The sequence below is a fragment of the Lactuca virosa genome, chromosome 2 (assembly GCF_052849685.1).
Source record: "Lactuca virosa cultivar CGN04683 chromosome 2, Lactuca_virosa_CGN04683_v6, whole genome shotgun sequence".
Classification (NCBI taxonomy): domain Eukaryota; kingdom Viridiplantae; phylum Streptophyta; class Magnoliopsida; order Asterales; family Asteraceae; genus Lactuca; species Lactuca virosa.
The window spans coordinates 238,666,641-238,684,508 of record NC_136427.1 but is presented as its reverse complement, the minus strand read 5'-3'; the positions used below and the strand labels follow the sequence as shown (position 1 = coordinate 238,684,508).

The window sequence follows — 17,868 nt, the reverse complement described above, 5'->3', positions numbered from 1 at the left end:
GGAAATGACATATTTGGCCCCTATGTTTTGGTCTTATGGCAGAATACACCCAGCTCTGAATTCTTTTCACAAAAATAGTTTTTGAAAATTACAAAATAGACACTATACTTTTATATTCCAATTATCATTAAAATCAATTAATTTTATTTAAAAAAAAATAGTGAGGGAAGCCCTTCCCACCCATTCCTTGGGTTTTAGGTGAGGGAAAGAAAAGTGAGGGAAATGGTGGTATGGCCCACAAAAAGTGAGGGAAGCTTTCCTCCCACTCCCTCCAGTCTAGTAAAGAAAATAAATGAAAGTAAGTTGTTCTTTTTTACGTTTAAACATGATAGCATAAACTCTGCTACCTACCTCTGGCTTTAGTCGATCCGGGTCCTCAATATATTCCTTTTCCTCCCAATTTCCAGCTTGAAAAGTAAGAAAAAAACACTTGAAAATATAGCTCAAAGGACAAAAATAGAAAATATCATGTTTAATGGTCAATAAAAAAAATCCAAAAATGACGTTTATGACCTTTTTGTAACACCACCAAAACTAATAATATGGGGATTTTATCATACTTATTTAATTTCTTCTTACATAAAGTGACACTACAAATACTACAATAAGAAAACCTCCTATGAACTGAGAACTAAAAAACATGAATAAATCCATGAGCTTACCAAAAAAGGATGGCCCATTCGTAAGTTGTATTTCTAGTTACATTTTTAAGTATATTAAATTTAATATACACCATAAAATAACAGTTTAATCATCATCAATGCAATAACCAATCAATTTAACCAAATTTGAATAAATGAGACATCTAGAGCTCGCCGATATATTTTCCTGTTTCAATCGTTGCTTTACTTTTTGCTGTCACAAAAATAAAGGAAGTACTAATTCTCAAACATTCTAAGTGAAGGGATTGGTTGAAATTTACACCAATATAAAATGTTTGTAATAATCTTATGAAACCATGGGTTGACTTTAGCCCATAAAACACTGGTTAGCATCCTTTAATTAATCAATGCTTTGTAATTTGAAAGTTCCAATTATACAGTCGATATTAGTGTAATGTTAGTTGAAAACAGTAAAAATCAAATTGGTTGCTCAAATTGATAAAGTGCGTTTGTGATTTCCTTCTATACCTTATCTATCATTTGCTCCACCGATCATAAAGCTTTCAATTTTAGATCTTCAAGGTCAAAGTTCCAAGCAATAACACCCCATTGAACTTACTCTATTTATCATCAAATTGAAGGGAAAAACATTTAGACAAACACCAGAATACATTTGGAAAAAGAAAACAGCTTACACAATGACACAAAAACAACATCGTATCTTATCCCCATACGCCTCCTGATACAACATCCTATCAAAAAAAAAAAAAAAATTCAAATAATCAAGCCAACGATTTAACTCCACAGCTGAGATAGGTCATCTTTAATATCAGATTGCTCCCAAAACAGATAAAAATGTTTTCATCCTCTTGCATAGTAACATCAAATATGAAACAATCATTTTGAAATATAATGAAAATTTCTTGTTTTGGAGGAAGTAATGGAGTGTAGCAAAGAAAACAACAGTTTATGAAAGTAGTTATAAGTTATAACCTTCTTCCCTCATCGTCGCTTCCAATGACCTAAGCAACCCACGAATAGTCTCCCCCAGAGGGTGAAATCTATCATCCACAGTAAAACTATGAACCTCGCTCTTTACCTCAATTGCACTTTGACCATTTACCTTACTCAAGTTATTTCTTTTAATCATTGATCTAAGTTTCAATACATTATCCCAATCCTTATTGACAGCATGCATATTTGATAACAGAATCAAGTACCCAACATGACTCGAATCATAACCAAACAGTTTACTTGCTGCAATCTTTCCCAATTTTGTGTTATGATGAATCCTACATGCACCAATCAAAGCACCCCATATCTGAGGCCCAACTGCTACATGCATATCATTAATAACTTCAATCGCCTTATCAAGTTCCCCCATACGCCCAAATAGATCAACCATTATTGCATAATGATTTAATTCAGGTATTAGTTGATACTCATTTACCATGATATTGAAGATTTCCATACCTTCTTTAACCAACCCTGCATGGCTGCATGCAGATAAAACTGAAAGGAATGTCACGTTGTTCGGTTTGATCCTTGAAATCTTGACCATGGAATTGAATAAGTCAATAGCTTCCCTCCCCTTCCCATGAATTCCATAACCTGCAATCATTGTGCTCCAAATCACAACATCTTTATCATCTATAGCTTTGAATACTTTAATGGCGTTATGCAAACTACCACATTTAGAGTAAGATTCAATGAGTGAAGCTCCAACAAAGGAATGATCTTCAAAACCACATTTGATGACATACCCATGAAGGCACATAGCCTGTTGAAGAACTCCTAATTCTGAACAAGATGTGAGGATTTTCACCATAAGAATAGCATCTGGTTGGATTTTAATAGACAACATGTTAACAAAAACCTCCATTGACTTATATGCCATTCCATTTTGGACACATCCATTTAACAAAGCTATCCAAGAAACTACATCTTTCTTAGGCATCCTTTCAAAGAGTTCCATGGCTTCATCAGGGGAAGAGCAGAACATGTACATGTCAATTAGAGCTGTAGAGACAAACACATCTAACTCAAACCCTTTTCTTACAGCAACTTCATGGATCTTCTTGCCTTCTTCTAAGTTACACATGGCTTCACATGCTTGAAGAGCACTTATAACAGACACCAGATTGGGTTCAACCCTTTTACACATCATTTCGTTGAAAAGATTTAACGCATCATCAGCAGCTTCATTATGAGCATAACAAGAAACCATAGAAGCCCAAGAAATGGCATCTCTTTCTTCCATTTTCCTAAATAAAGTAGCTGCAGAAACTACGGAACCAGATTTTGAATAAACATTTAGTAAAGCATTACAAACTGAAAGAACATTTTCAAAGCCCTTCTTAATCACAAATCCATGAACACAACTTGCAGCCATAAGATCTGGTAACTGTGCATAGGCAGAAAGAATACTAACAAGTGTTACTGAGTCAGGACTTACATGCCCCTCCATTAACATTCGTGAAAAGAAGTCTAGTGCTAAATATGAGTCGCCATTCTGCTGGTATCCAGTAATAATGTGAGTCCACATAACAGTATCTGGATCTGAATATTCCTCGAAAACTCTTAAAGCTGCATCCATTCGTCCACTTTTTGTATACATGTCAATCAGAGCAGACCCCACAAATACATCTGAATCCATCTCATACTTCTTTTTAATAAACCCATGAAGCATTCTTCCATACCTGAGCTCCAACAATCCAGAACACGCCTTTAAGGCAATAGATATGGTAGCCTGGTCAGGTATTTCAACAGACAACATATCACGAAAGAGCTGAAGAGTTTCTACATATGATTTCTTCATACAGTAACATTTCAGGAGGGAATTCCATATATACACAGTTGGTTGAAGCGTTTCATCAAACAGCTTGCGTGTGGCTTCAAGCGATGAATATTTAACATAGCAGTTACTCAACTTGGCGGCAATAAAACTATCTTGAACAAACCCAGTCTTGATGGTGAGAGAATGCAATTGTATGACTGAGCTACAACTGCTACATAATCTAAAAAGATCAAGAACACGTTCCCTCCTTTTCATTCGAAGAAGTTGAAATTTCAAAAATTAGCACCTTGATTGAATACAATCGACTAGGTTTTAACTGCTTACATTAGTCGTTAAAATAGAAAACCAACGTGCAAACCTAAATGTCCTTGAGGCTGACTGATATCTTAACACTTTTTTTTCATTTCAGTTTCTATGTTTGTGTTCCGAAAAAAATGAAAATCTCCCGTTTCTTAGTACTTTCACGGTGCTATTTTGGATTCTTCGTTTGCTGTGAAACAAAGTGATATCAATCAGAGACGGCGATTGATTCGCCGGCCAATCTTACCTTATCTTGATGATTACTCGTTGCAGTTAGATTGTTTCATTTTTGCTTGTAAGGATTTTTGAATTTTGTTATGAACAAAGCTTTTTGGAGAGAAGAAAATCGGGGGTATATTTTATAATTAGGAAAATAACATAAAAACCCTTATTTATTTAAAAAAAAAAAAAAATTTGAAGACGTTAGTGGATTAGGTTGCAAAGATCCTCATCAAAACTGCAAAAATTTTCAAATGGGTTGACCTACCAAGTCACTATTGAAGGACAATATGGAAAAAGACAAAAGATTATGAGATTGACCCACAACAGAGGCAGAAAGTTGCATTGTTACAAATTATTGTAGGCTTGTTGGTCGCTAGCTATTGTATTTATCCTCGTATCAGTGCTTATGAAGTTGTCTTAGGAAATATAATGAAAAAGCTTTGTTATAAGTGCTCGTTTTACCCACTGTGTTAATATAACAATCAAGCAATGTCAAGCTCTTCAACACTGGGAATGGATCAAGATTAGTGATAAATGCTCGTTTCAGATATAAAACAGTCAGATTCCTGAATGATCCTGATCTTAGCTCCAGAAACGTGCAGCTAGTACTACTCTCGCTTACCAGCTTCAAATGTGTCAAGGACTCAGACGATGTATGCAGACTAACCGGCCATGTGTGGTTTCGACTGTGATAGATGTTTGCTTCCAACTGCTTCACACCCTGTGAAAAAGCGTAATCAAGAACATTGTTTAAAATCCCGGTACTGCACACCTTAGGACGCTTGAAGGTTAATCTATCCAACTTGGTTGATTCATCACGATAACATAAAACCGTATTGACAAACTTATCGAAAACAGAGTTTATTGAAATCAATGAAGTTGAATTTAAGAACCGGTATCCGAGTCCACAAGAAAACCTATGTTTTTGACAAAATTGATGTTTGAACTGCTTGTTTCAAGCCAAGAGTAGAGAGCATATGGAGTTGCACGTCTTCTGGCAAGTTACTGAGTCTGTCTTCCATTCCTGCCTTCTTCTTCTCTTTCTTTGCGTCTTCTGTTTCTTCTTCACATCTCTCTTATGGTCGCCATGGTGTTGCTTGAGGAATGAGGAACACGTTTGCGAGTTATATATATAAGAATTTGAAACCTAGGGATATGTACGGTTTGGTATCCTAATGAGGATCTCACGATTTTTGTTAGTGGAACGTATCCTTTCCTTTTCGAGTTTTCGTGAATTTACCATAGGCAGGATGATCGTATTCATTAGGACATCCGAATCCGTATCCCAAATTTAGGATACGGGTATGGAAAGACGAAAATTTTATTAATTTTAATTAATCACAACCGATTAAACTTAATAAATATAACATAAAGTGCAATATCTCATGCAAACAATTCAAAACATCGAACACTACATAAATTGTGATCATCTTGAATTTTAAAAGCAAATCATTCATCATTTTCAATATGCCAAACGTATTTTATGATTACATAGTAAAAATCTTTTGTATTTGTGATTCCTAGATATGTTAATGAGATTAGCTTATTCATGTCAAAAAGCATAATAAAAATAAAACTGTTAAGCATAAAATGATCTTGGGTAAGATCCCGCTTGACAACTTTGGTAGATATTACTCTTTTTCATGGACAATTGGTCTCCTGTCTTAATAATAACAAAGATACAATTCTACTATTTTTTCATTTTGCAGTAATGTGAACCTCAAAACTACCAATATCAGGACAAGTTTCTACCTAAATAAAAGAGGTGATTTAAAAACAACAACGTTTATACACGGTTTATCTATTTCCCTTCCGGTTCAAACCGGTCCGGTCCGTTTCTCACAAATCTTAAATCTGATTTCAAGAGTTTTTCTTTCAAAAAAAAACTTTTTATGGGAGTGTGTGCACCTCTTGGCACAAGCCTCTATCCAACCACATATACATAGACTTGAGTACTCGACTACAACACACACAAGTGACAAGATGCATATTTCCATGAGGTTCTTTACACTACACATTACACAATTGAGACCTAAAAGAAATCAATCTCTAAGTAGCTACCAGTAGGCTTTACCTCTACTCTCTCCGGCGACGGAATCGGAATATCCGGCGGAGTGGCACAACGGATCAACGCCCAATTCACACTCTGAAAAAATGGGTGCTGTTTGATCTCCGTCGCCCCTCTCCTGTAAGCAAGCCGATGCTGCGGTTCTTTCACCAATAATCCTCTAATCAAATCCCTCGCTGCAAAGCTAACCGAAGGCGTTTCTGGAAACCTCAACGGATGCCCAACCACATTGAACAACGTCGCCCGATTACTCGCCCCTTTGAACGGAGTTTTACCAAACAAAAGCTCGTATAGAAAAATCCCAAACGTCCACCAATCCACAGCACTCCCATGCCCTTCACCCTTGATGATCTCCGGTGCCAGATACTCGTGGGTCCCAACAAACGACATCGACCGGGCATTTGTCGGCTCTGCAATCAGCTCAGGTAATGGAATCGCTTGGTTGTAAATCTCTGTTTTTGGTTTTGATCTCTTTTCTTTCTTGGGTTTGCTCATAAAACGGGGACTGAAACAGGAGGGTTGCATACAGGATGGCTGAACCATGCAAGATGGTTCGATACAAGCAGGCTGATCACGGGAATCGGAGGTTTTCGGTTCCACAGTGGTGGTGGTGGTTCTCATGGATCTAACCAGTTTTGGGTTCACAACACATCTCAAAGAGAGATCGAAATCGGAGAGCATTATGTGACCATCTTCCCTCACCAACACATTCTCTGGTTTAAGGTCTCTGTAAATGATCCCAAGCATATGCAAATACTCCAAAGCAAGGAGCACTTCTGCTACATAAAACCTACATAAAAATGGAAATTTTAAAGGTTAAGTTAAGAAAGATTTTAAGTCAAACTCAAAAATGAAATGGACAAGGAGAACAATTGCTAACCTGACTGCGTGCTCCGGGAAGAACTTTCCAGGTTGTTTTTGGCGGAGAGCATGCAAATCGCCACCTGGGCAATACTCCATGACTAAACATGACAACTTTTCGGTGTCAAAATGTGCATATAAAGTGGGGAGAAACGGGTGATCAAGAGATTGCAGGATTTCCTTTTCCGTTTGTGCCCTCAAGAGCTTATTCCTGCTTGCGAGGGCAGTTTTGTCCATCACTTTCATGGCGAAGTAGTTTTGTGTCCCGATCAACTCAGAAAGATAAACACTTCCTATGTCTCCACATCCCAATCTCTTTAGATGTCTAAAGTTTCTGATTTCTATCATACCAGTTTCGTTTCTGGATCTTACGATTTGAATTGCTTCCCATCTTGTGTCGTTTTGCTTGTGGGGTTTGAAAATGGCGCTATTGAAACTGCTTGAGGTACTATCATCGCTTAGATCGCTTCCAGTGCTTTCTCTGTATATACTACTTGTCTTGTTGCTTTCAAGATAGTCGCTAGTTTGACCACTGATTTGACCACTTTCGTCATCCTTACCGATTGTGCTTGCAAACTCGCTCACCTCTGTGCTGGTGAAGCTTTCTTTGGCTTCTGAAAACTGTGTGACGGAATAGAAACTGTTTTGTGGGCTTGCGCTAGGAACAGGACCATGACCATGTCCACGATCTGTGTTCATGCCCATTGGTGGATTGATGGGCTGTTTGCTTCCGAATTTAGCTTCCACCTCTAGGATGTGGTTATGGAAGTAATCTCTCGCCGATTGAACATCTGGTTTCCGTTTATCGGGTGCAGAATTAGGTTTTGAGTGGGTAGATGGTATGGCTTCCTTTTCGATGTAATCCTTGGAGGTTTTATAAGAACTTGCAACAGACATTGTGGAGATATCTGGTAAGAAATGGGATGAAGATGGAGATATTTCTCGGTTTGATTGTTTTGCGGAGCGCGGATGAGGAGGTCGGCTTCTTGAACGCGGATTGAAGGTTGACATGGTGGCAGAGTTATGGCTGGGTGGCAAAGAACGAACTCCGTCGATAAGCGAATCCATCTACACCGATTCAACCACGATCGAGTTAGGCACAGTAATCTGCAATTTTCTTGAATATGAATTTAATCATCATTTCTGCGTAAACTCAACAAAATTACAAGTTTGGGGAAGAATATTATAAGTTTAACAAACATTTCAGGTACATTATCGTTTTTTTCTACAAGTGATCAGTTCAATTACAGTTCTGTACGCAAACCCTTGAAAATCAAACCACAATGAAAGATTTATGAACATCAACAACAAACAAAGAATCGCTCGGAAAAGAAAATCAACAAGTTCATGCAATACTGATAAAATAAACTTAAAATCGACGGTTGAAATCATCCATTCAAGATCCTCATATCAGTGAACATAATGAGATAAGAATACGCACCTGACTAAAGATTCATAACTTCATAAAGAATGTGAAATTAGACGACTGATCTTTGTACCTTGAGGGCAAGTTTGTTTAGATTTGATCGAAAGAAGGAAAAGATTCGGACCCAGAATGTATTTCAGTTAGAATTCGGCGAAGCATTTGGGGGAAATTGTGAGAGGAATAAAGAATGTGGTCGCTCTCTTGTTCTTTCCCCCCTCTTTCTCTCTCTCTGTAAAGAACTTCACAAGCAAAGCCAATAGGCAAAGACGCAAAGACGAAACTGTTTATATAAATTTACACATTGCCTCCCTATTTTTTCTTGTTTTTCTAAAACCTCCCTTTTTTTTTACACATTGAGCTTGTATTTGTGTTTTTTGAAGTTTTGGCACCAAACTTTTAAGTTATGGATTGTCTTTTATTGTCAATGCAAGTAGGTTTTAGTAGACATTCTTTATTGGCTATGTTGGCCATCTCAATCATAAATAAGATAGAATTGAAATTAAAAAATTGCAAAAAGGAAAGGAAAGGAAAACGATTCAAGTTTCAACCACCAATTGTTGCCAATGTTAGGCTGGTGGGTGTAACATCTCGAATGGTAATTCATTGTAGTGACAAATCGTTTTTCATTCATTTTCTATAATCATATCATGCAATATGATGCATGCATACATCATACTATGTATTTTTATACGTTCGAATGACCGTGTCAGGAGTGTAACTATCAACCAACATCTCTTTAGAACACCAAAGGTCGTTCGATATCCTTCCTAATTGATTCTTGGGCCAAATTAAACTTTAATCGTTTTCTGTCGTTGTCGTTGTCGTTTGTACATGAGAATGATTTCACAAATGTAGCTAAATTTGGATATATCATATTAGTAAGATAGTACCCATGTTTATATAATGTTCCATTCACTTGAAACTGCACATCATATGATTTTCGAAGGTAGATGTGGTAGAATATCGACGATTGGTCTAGAACATTGATGTCGTTGTTGGCACTCGATGCACTAAAAATTGCATATCATAGCCAAATATCATTTAACGCTACCGGTATATTGCTTCTAAAATTATCGTCAGTTGTTTTTTTTTATCACCTTCCATGAATTAACTGCGCCACACATTAGGGCACTTTGATCACTCTCAATGCATACAATCAATACTATCAAGCATTCCATGAATACATGTTTGTTTTCATGTGTCATAAGCAATTGGTGGGCGTCGTTAATTGTAGGCTTAAGTAAATATCGACCACAATAGATGATAATCACAACTTTACCAAACTAGTAAAGACATTCTCATGTTATTCGCTCTGAAATCCTCAAATATTCATCTCATGCGTTTGGTCTCATGCCGAATGCTAGTTGATAAATTGTCGTTGTATATTTTTGAATTGAAGAGAAACATTGCCTACCTCTCGCATCTCATTTTTGTTCAAATAAATAAATCGATTCTTCACGTCATCAACAATGCATAGAAGTAATGATTTCATCATCCGAAACCGGTGTTAAATTTTTTAGCATAAATGATATAATTGGGAAAGAAGTCTTACAAGATGGTTGTGCCCAATCACACGATTACTCCATAAATGAACATTTTTTTATTTGAATGCGAATTTTTGATTGGTTTTCTTGTAGATAAGCAAATCTTGTTCGCATAACGTCGGAAAAAAATAGTAACCTATGGACACATGTAAATTACATAAAATAAAAAACCTAAAATCTAAAAACTCTTAAAAGTATAATTTTTTTCTTTAAAATAAAACTACCAAAAGAAGTTTTTTTATTCGATTTTGTATCACCCGTGTTCCAGACTGGTTTAGCTTTATATCTTCATGGGATAAAGATGGAGTTTTGGGGGAAAAACTTTGTGCCACGGCGTGGCATCGAAGGAAAGCACGCGTATTTTATTGGACCGCCATGGCGTGGCCAAATGTTGCCAAGGTGTGGCAACTATTATGGCCCAAGCTCATGATTCTTTTAGGGTTACCCTTCGTATTTAAACCCCTCTATGTCATTTCTAGGGTTCATTACCAACCTCCAACACCCTTTTACTTCAGAGAAACCCTAGACCTAAATCCCTTGGTTATTTGTGGTCTTTTGGAGCATTTGTGGCTTGGAGAAGAAGAGAAGAAGGAGAAAAAGGTGCTATATTGGTGGATCTTGCAAGGAAACAACGTCTTCAACATCTCACATTGCTTCTGGACCTTTGTAAGTGACAAATGCTCAAACTTTATGGCTTGAAGTGGTTAGATCTAAGATATTGTCCCATGTTCTTCATGTTTAAGCAAGATTGAATGGAAGGAACACATAAAGTTGCCAACTTTAAGACTCTCCTGAGTCCCATGAGCAACATATATTGTAGATCGATACTTTGGTTGGGGTTCATGACCTTGCATGAGTTTTTGGTCATATTTAGCTCATTTTGATCTAAAATGGATTCTAGACATGTATTGGACATGCATGTTTATAAAGCTTCCATCTTTATGCTAGATATGGTATTAGAAACTCTTTTGGAGTGGTTGTGTAACATCCAAAAATATGGTCCCAAAAAAAATTCCATTTAATAATAAATAAAATAGTATTTTTCCCATAACATCCAAACACATGAATAAAACCAATGTATCAAGTTATCATAAATTAGAGTAAAACATCATAGCGGAATCTCAATGGTGTGTGTGTGTGCAATGCAGTCACCCCGAGCTCTCCACTTTACAACCGGAAGTACCTAAAACATAAACTAAAAATCGTAAGCACAAAGCTTAGTGAGTTCCCCCAAAATACCACATACCAAACATACAATAAACATATAGTGGGCCCCGCCCGGCTTCGGACCCCGCCCAGCATCGAGCTGAGCTCGGTAAAACGGGCACCGCCCAACATACAATAACATATATCAAAATAAACACATACACATGCAATAATCATAAAGATACATAGCATACAAATATCCATCAGGACACGCCCGACATAGGGCCTTAACCCGGAAAAACATATAAACACAGCACATGCAAGAGTCACGGAGATAACTAGCATAACAACAACATAATATAAACATGGGGCGGCCTTGGTGCCTTCGACCCGCTAAACTCGGTAAGGAAACTCACCTCGAATACATAAATGTTGCTGAACGGATCCTGGATCTGAATATCGACTCTAATCAACCCCTAAACATAAAAGATTTCCTTAAGTTCAGCACAAAATGCCCAGAAGCCCCTTATAGGTCAAACTTGGTCAAAGACTAAAGTCAAAGTCAAAGTCAACAATCCGAGTTGACTCAACTCGCCGAGTTCATCCATAAACTCGCCGAGTTTATCTATCAGTCTGCAAAGTCGGGAGAAAGCGATCCAACTCGCCGAGTTCTTCCATAAACTCGTCGAGTTCTTCAGAATTTCAACATCTTAATCCATTAAGTCGTCCTTAACGAAACTAAGAGCTTCATGACTTAGATCTTAACTGAAATGGCCTCAAGAAGGGTAAAGTTTCCAACTTTACCCCTAAGAACCACCAAAATGGGTTCAAAACCCAAACCCTATGCTTAAAAGGGTAATGACTTAATCATTAAGCACTAAAACACTTAAGGCATAACCCCAAACTGTAGTTTTGGCCCTAAAAGCTGAAAGACCACGTAAAGTTTCCAACTTTACCATCAAACATGCTTAGAAAAAGCTCAAATGCTCAAAAGAAGCCATAAGATGGACTTAATGAATGCATGGAGCCCTTAAGACCATAAAGTTGTCACCTTTATGCCAAAAGAGCTCATGAGGATCATAGATCTGAAATGATAGCACTTGGGACGTCCTACAACTCCATCAACTACCCAACATGACTAAAAGAATCTAAACTAACCCAAATAAGAGATCTAATCAAATATTAAGCAAGGTTAGAACTTTATACCTGAAATATGCAGGAAATGGTGCAAAGAATCAAGATCTGAAGGCTCCTACTTGAATCACCACCTTGCACCAAACTTCTCTTCCTTCAATGAGCTTAAAACACACTAAAACACACCCACAATATGCTCACAACACTCAAGGAGGCTCTAGGGTTTCGAGATTAGGGTTAGGGACTATAGAGGTTGGAAATGAGGCCAACACCTGGGTCTTAAGGTGTTTAAATATGGTGCAAAACCCTGAAATTAGGGCTTCCTACCCTGCTGCCAACTCGTCGAGTTGAGGCGCCTCAACTCGTCGAGTTGACTCATTAAACTTCGCTGCCAAAACGACTTCAACACGTCGAGTTGAGGCTTCCAACTCGACGAGTTCTCTAGGAAAATGCAAAAAATTGAAATAAAATCATACTAGAAACCAGGCATTACAATTCTCCCCCACTTGAAAATCGAATTTTAGATCGGTCGGTCTTTAGCCGACACAACCTAAATGAGAATTGAAGATCTCATTAATTGGAGCTAAACGATATAATGACAGTCGAAAACGGAGTCTGTATGTAGAAGTTATGAATTTTACACGGCCGTTATCAGTGTAATCTTCTCAGACTGTTAAATTGAAAATCGGTCGAGAATTAGCTGATGGGGTCAAAAGGAAAGTTGTAGATCCCATCGATATCTACGTGTGGATATAAAGAACGTCAAAAACGGAGCTTGTATGCAAAAGTTACGGATTTTAGAAGATAATTAGTTTTTTGGAGTAACCAGCGAGCGACACGTGACGCGATCTGAGCCACTGCTTCCTCACCACGGCTTGGCACCAGATGATGACACCTGGCCACGAACCCCCAACGTTCATCAAGGGAACGCCCCGCGTTCGAACCGGACTCAGCCTATAAATAGAGGCGTAAATCACCCCAAAAACTTACACCTTTCCCATTCTTTCTCTCTCAAACACCCCTCTTAGCCCTTCCCATTCCCTAGCACTTCCCGAGTGGTAGAGGCGAGTACCGGAGCGCCAGAAGGTTCCGAGAAGAAGAGCTTTCGGCTCAGAAGTTTTTCCCCTGTAGAGCCCGGTTCCTAGCCAAACCTCCTAGTGAGTGAGTTATGCTTACCCTACTTTAAGTACAACTTAAGTTTAAGTTCAATATCGTTATTATGAACTTATAAACAATATATATTATAAAATATAATATACAAAGTGTTATTATAATATCTTTTAACTACTCGCGATATGGAGAATCTTGTTTGAAGGGTCGCATAGGGTTGTTGGATTTCAGAAGTGCTATAATGCCAAAATGGTCCTGCCCTCCGGTGTTTCATGTCTGGTCCCTGTCTGTACATAGTGGTTGAAAAGTATTGTTTAACACTTATAAAACAATATCGCTTGTAAATAGTCGCTATAAATATTAGACTAAAATCTAAGCGGTAAAGATACTAGGTTTCTCCGAAGGAAAATAGAATTGTTATAAGTGAAGCGCTGCCCGAGTTTGGAATCATCACTTTAACAAGTGAGTGCATAGTTACTTTCAACTTACACATAAATATGAAGTATTTAATATAAATTACGTGCTATGTGTGCATATTATCTGTTTTCTTGATATCTATGATGGATGAACAAAATATACATGTTTTATTCGATTTAAACTGTATACATATTTTATACCTATAATTATGATGGGTAAAGATGGGTAGATTAAAGATAAGATGAGATGAGAGATGAAAGATGAGATGAATGATGAGAGATGAAAGATGATATAGATGATGAGAGGTGAATTATGGTGAGAAGCGATGACCCATTCATCTAGCAGAGTATAGATGACAACCACAGACTATTCTAGATAGTCCAGTGGAACACTAGCAGGCTCGTAATCTATAGGTGTTGTGAAGGATATGTTCATCAAATGTACTCTAAAAACCCATTGACATGTATTGTGGGTGGACTCCTTAAAATAATACTATCAATAAAAGAGATAAACCATGGCAGCTATGGACTTAGTGCCTAACAAATAATATCGGCAGCTATGGACTTAGTGCTTGTTATATAAACCCTGGCAGCGATGGACTTCACGCCTATTCCTTAGGACAATCCTTAGGAATAAATATGGAGGAATAGATGATTCTTAAGGAAGATACTTAAGAATAAAGAAGATAATGGGGATGGGTAATTGGGTTAATTGCTTGATGATGAAACATAATAACCATATTATTGTAGGTTGAAAACCCTATGTACTCACCAGGTTTCCCAACCTGACCCACTCAGTTTATTTGTATCACAGGTGTCGATACGAAGCTATATTACACTGAGAGATTAAAGGAGATGTAGATCACTAGTGTAAATGAATGTAAGGTCTGTTTATGCTTATGTTTCTGTATTGATGATGACATCTCAAAGTTTTAATATAAACAAAATACATTTCTTCGGAAATGCTTTGATAATATATTTATCATGTTTTTCTGGGAACAAATTCCGCAATATTATTCTTTAAAAAGGATACTCTGATTCTCAAATATGCATAAATAAAATTTTTAAAATGGTCGTGAAATTGGGATGTCACAGTACGCCCCGCGTACTCAGCGGGTTGGATTTCTTTTGGGCTTCGGTTTTGGGCTTGGTTATCTTGGGCCATCAAAATTCTTTGGTTGGGCTGTTGAGATTTTATTGGATTTTCTTGGGAGAAGGCCCATGAAAAGGATTGGGTCCAATTTGGAAAATTGGGCCATAATTGGGCTTTGGATGATTATTTTAGATTTTGGGCTTTTGATCATCTGGTTTGGGCCTTGGCCTTGGGCCAAGTTAGAGGAAGGGTAAAAAGGTATTTTATCCTAATTTGGAATCTTTATGTGAGTCAGGACCTAATTATTAATTGGATGTTATTTTGGTATTTGATAGCGCGGGGATTTTAGCGGATCTGCAGTTAGAGATTTATCCGTGGGTTTCAGTTGTATGAGGTGAGTTTCCTCACTGTACTGTTTGTCGAAGGCACTAATGTCGGCCTATTGGCTTATGTATTATGGAAAGACCTGGGGGTGGCCCTTGGCATTTGTATGAAAAACCCAGAGGTGGCTCCTGGCAAATCGGTATGCAAGACTAGGGTTCAGACCATGGCAGTTAAGTAGATAGTTAGATGTAGATTGTATGCTAGTTGTCTTTGTGATGCTTGCATGGAAGACCAGGAGGTGGCTCTTGGAACATGTTTGTAAGACCCAGGGTTTTGACCCCCGACCTGGCAAGGAAAGACCATGATACGGCTCGTGGCATAATGTCAAGACTATGGTTGGCACATAGCACCTCCTATTGCATGTTTGATATGTATGATATGTATGACTCGTATGTTATGTATGGTATGTGGTATTTTGGGGAAATCACTAAGCTTTGTGTTTACAGTTGTTGTGTATGGTTTCAAGTACTTCCGGTTCGGGAGGGAAGGGTACGGCTTGATCGCAGCGCATACACCCATGTTTTTCCACAACTGTGTGATTTTGGGATTGTACTCTGATAACTGTTTTATTATAAAATACTTCTAAGTGTTTAAGTAAATGATAAATAGGTGTTTTGATTGTATTAAAAATGAAATTTTTACCTTGATATTTTGGGATGTTACAGGATAAAGTTGGAAACTTTATCTATTTAGACCATAGAATGGACCACATATAAGCTTTGGAGCTCTTGGAATTGAAAAAAACGGCTTAATCCATTAAGACGTTAGAAACCCAACGCCCATGGCGTGGCCTTAGGTCACCACGACATGGCGACTGGGAAATGCCCGTATGTTTGATGGTGTGAGGGCCAAGGCGTGGCAGTTGACTAAAGTCAACATTGACCGTTGACTTTTGATTGGGGTTGACTTTTGGTCAAGATGGTTGGTTTTAGTGTGTAGACTAAGGTTAGACCTTGTATGTTGTGATATGAGTACTGTAGCAACGGTTGTAAGGCCTTGAGCTGTGATTTAGCAGATTCGTGAATCAGGTGAGTCTCTTCACTGTACTCGTGGGTCGAAGACACCAATGTTGGCCCACTAGAATGTGTTATGTAGGATGCTAGTTGTCTTTGTGACTCTTGCATTATATGTTGGGCTAGACCCATTAGCATGCATATAGGGTTGGGCCTATTTGCATGAGTGGGTTGGGCCCATTATACGTTGGGATAGGCCAATTATATGTCGGGTTAGGCTCATTTGTATGTTGGGTTGTGCCCATTAATTAGGAATGGATAGGCCCATTATTAGGGATTGGGCACAATGTACGAGCAAGGCCCGATGTTATGTATGTTATGTGGTATTTTAGGGAACTCACTAAGTTTTGTGCTTACAGTTTTATGTTTATGATTTCAGGTACTTCCGGTACGAAAATGAAGGGTTCAGTGTGACTCTGCCGCATCCCCCAAAGTTTTCCGCATTGGTTATTTATAATTTTTACTATGATGTTTAAATGATATAAACACTTCGATTAGTTTTGGAACAACTCATTTGTATGGTTTAAGTGCTTTTAAAATCAAAATTTTATTATGAATTTTTGGGACGTTACAGATTTTTTTCATAAAAAATAAAAGCTTTAAAAAGTTTGTCTTGAACATGTCTATAATAAACAGTATATAATAAGTATTTAATAAAATGTTGAGTTTGTCCAAAATATTATATATAACAATAAAAAAAAACAAGTATACTCTGTGGTTTTATATTTTGGCCATAATGTTTTACCATGTTGGGAAGTTTGGTCCCTATATAGAAAATAAATTATAAAAGTTGTCCACGTAATTTATAGAAAATGTTCATGTGCAATTTTTTTTACAAAATGGTCCATGTGTTTAAATAGTATACTCTTTGGGTTTGACAATTTCGCCACAAGACTTTACTATATTACCAGGTTTGGTCCCTTTATAAAAAATAAATTACAAAATTGTCCATGTAATTTAAAAAATTGCCCTTTTATCGATTTTTTTAAACGGACATTGTAACTTATTAGTTGACAAAGACAATTGAAAATCACGGGTGCGGCCCCTACGAATCAAAGCGGGAGCAATTTCTAGCTAATATATATGAAAGACCAACTTCTACTCAACAATATTTTCATTATATTAAATTTAAGGTATTGTTTACAATAAAATGGTAGGAAAAATATATAATATGAGTTGTGGTTTAGTGGTAGCTACTTTTGCCTTGCCGAAGGCAAGTTTAAGGTACGATTCTCTATTTCTTCCTTACCTTTTTTTTTTCTTTTTTCTTTTTTTTTTCTCGAAATAGCATTTTATCCCTCCTCCAATTTTTTTTTCTCGAAATAGCATTTTATCCCTCCTCCACCCCTCATACTTTCCTTATTTAACTTTTTAGCCTAGATTTTGAATTACTTTTACAAATTTAGTACAAAAGGTTTTTACATTTTTCACCTAACTTGTTTTTATAATTTTGGCTCAATTTCATTTTATTTTACAAATTTGATACATAATTTTTTACTATATTTGACCAACTTCTTTATAACCTAATTTCTTTTAACTTACTTGTTTTTTTTAATAATTGGACAATCACTTTTACATCTTTTTTTACAGCTTAGTTTTTTAAAACTTTTACTTATGGTTATGTATACATTTTTTTCTATGAAATAACACACCATTTATCCCAAAACATAACTTTTTCATAGACATCATTTTAGGTCCATGTGCTTCCTCAGATTTGAAGTTTAGTCCCTAAGTAATAAAATTTTTATTGAC

General features: G+C 37.1%; 2 protein-coding genes across 4 annotated transcripts; both read right to left on the bottom strand.

The window, feature by feature from the left end:
• Positions 1-1,141: 1,141 nt before the first annotated feature.
• On the bottom strand, positions 1,142-4,093 carry LOC145160565 (Tetratricopeptide repeat (TPR)-like superfamily protein). The gene is made up of 2 exons (XM_079079816.1): positions 1,596-4,093; positions 1,142-1,354 (listed from the first exon to the last, which is right to left on the bottom strand). Exons 1-2 carry the CDS (start codon positions 3,652-3,654, stop codon positions 1,254-1,256), a joined length of 2,160 nt encoding a protein of 719 aa, XP_078935942.1. The 5' UTR covers positions 3,655-4,093; the 3' UTR covers positions 1,142-1,253.
• Positions 4,094-5,690: 1,597 nt separating this feature from the next.
• LOC145160564 (protein kinase PVPK-1-like) lies at positions 5,691-8,516 on the bottom strand. 3 transcript variants are annotated; one of them, XM_079079814.1, is made up of 3 exons: positions 8,292-8,516; positions 6,870-7,957; positions 5,691-6,779 (listed from the first exon to the last, which is right to left on the bottom strand). In XM_079079814.1, the coding sequence occupies exons 2-3, from the start codon at positions 7,916-7,918 to the stop codon at positions 5,954-5,956; spliced, it is 1,875 nt and encodes a 624-aa protein (XP_078935940.1). In that variant the 5' UTR covers positions 7,919-7,957; positions 8,292-8,516; the 3' UTR covers positions 5,691-5,953. The 3 variants fall into 3 exon arrangements, with proteins under 3 accessions (XP_078935940.1, XP_078935939.1, XP_078935941.1); XM_079079813.1 differs by having other exon boundaries at positions 6,870-7,918; XM_079079815.1 differs by having other exon boundaries at positions 6,870-7,918; positions 8,350-8,516.
• Positions 8,517-17,868: the final 9,352 nt, after the last annotated feature.

Excerpts from the sequence above, each read along its gene's own strand:
- LOC145160565 (XM_079079816.1), bottom strand. The coding sequence starts at position 3,654 with ATGAAAAGGAGGGAACGTGTTCTTGATCTTTTTAGATTATGTAGCAGT. Across the intron at positions 1,355-1,595 it reads AGCGACGATGAGGGAAGAAG|GATGTTGTATCAGGAGGCGT; the intron begins GTTATAACTTAT and ends TTTTTTTGATAG.
- LOC145160564 (XM_079079814.1), bottom strand. The coding sequence starts at position 7,918 with ATGGATTCGCTTATCGACGGAGTTCGTTCTTTGCCACCCAGCCATAAC. Across the intron at positions 6,780-6,869 it reads TTCCCGGAGCACGCAGTCAG|GTTTTATGTAGCAGAAGTGC; the intron begins GTTAGCAATTGT and ends ATTTTTATGTAG.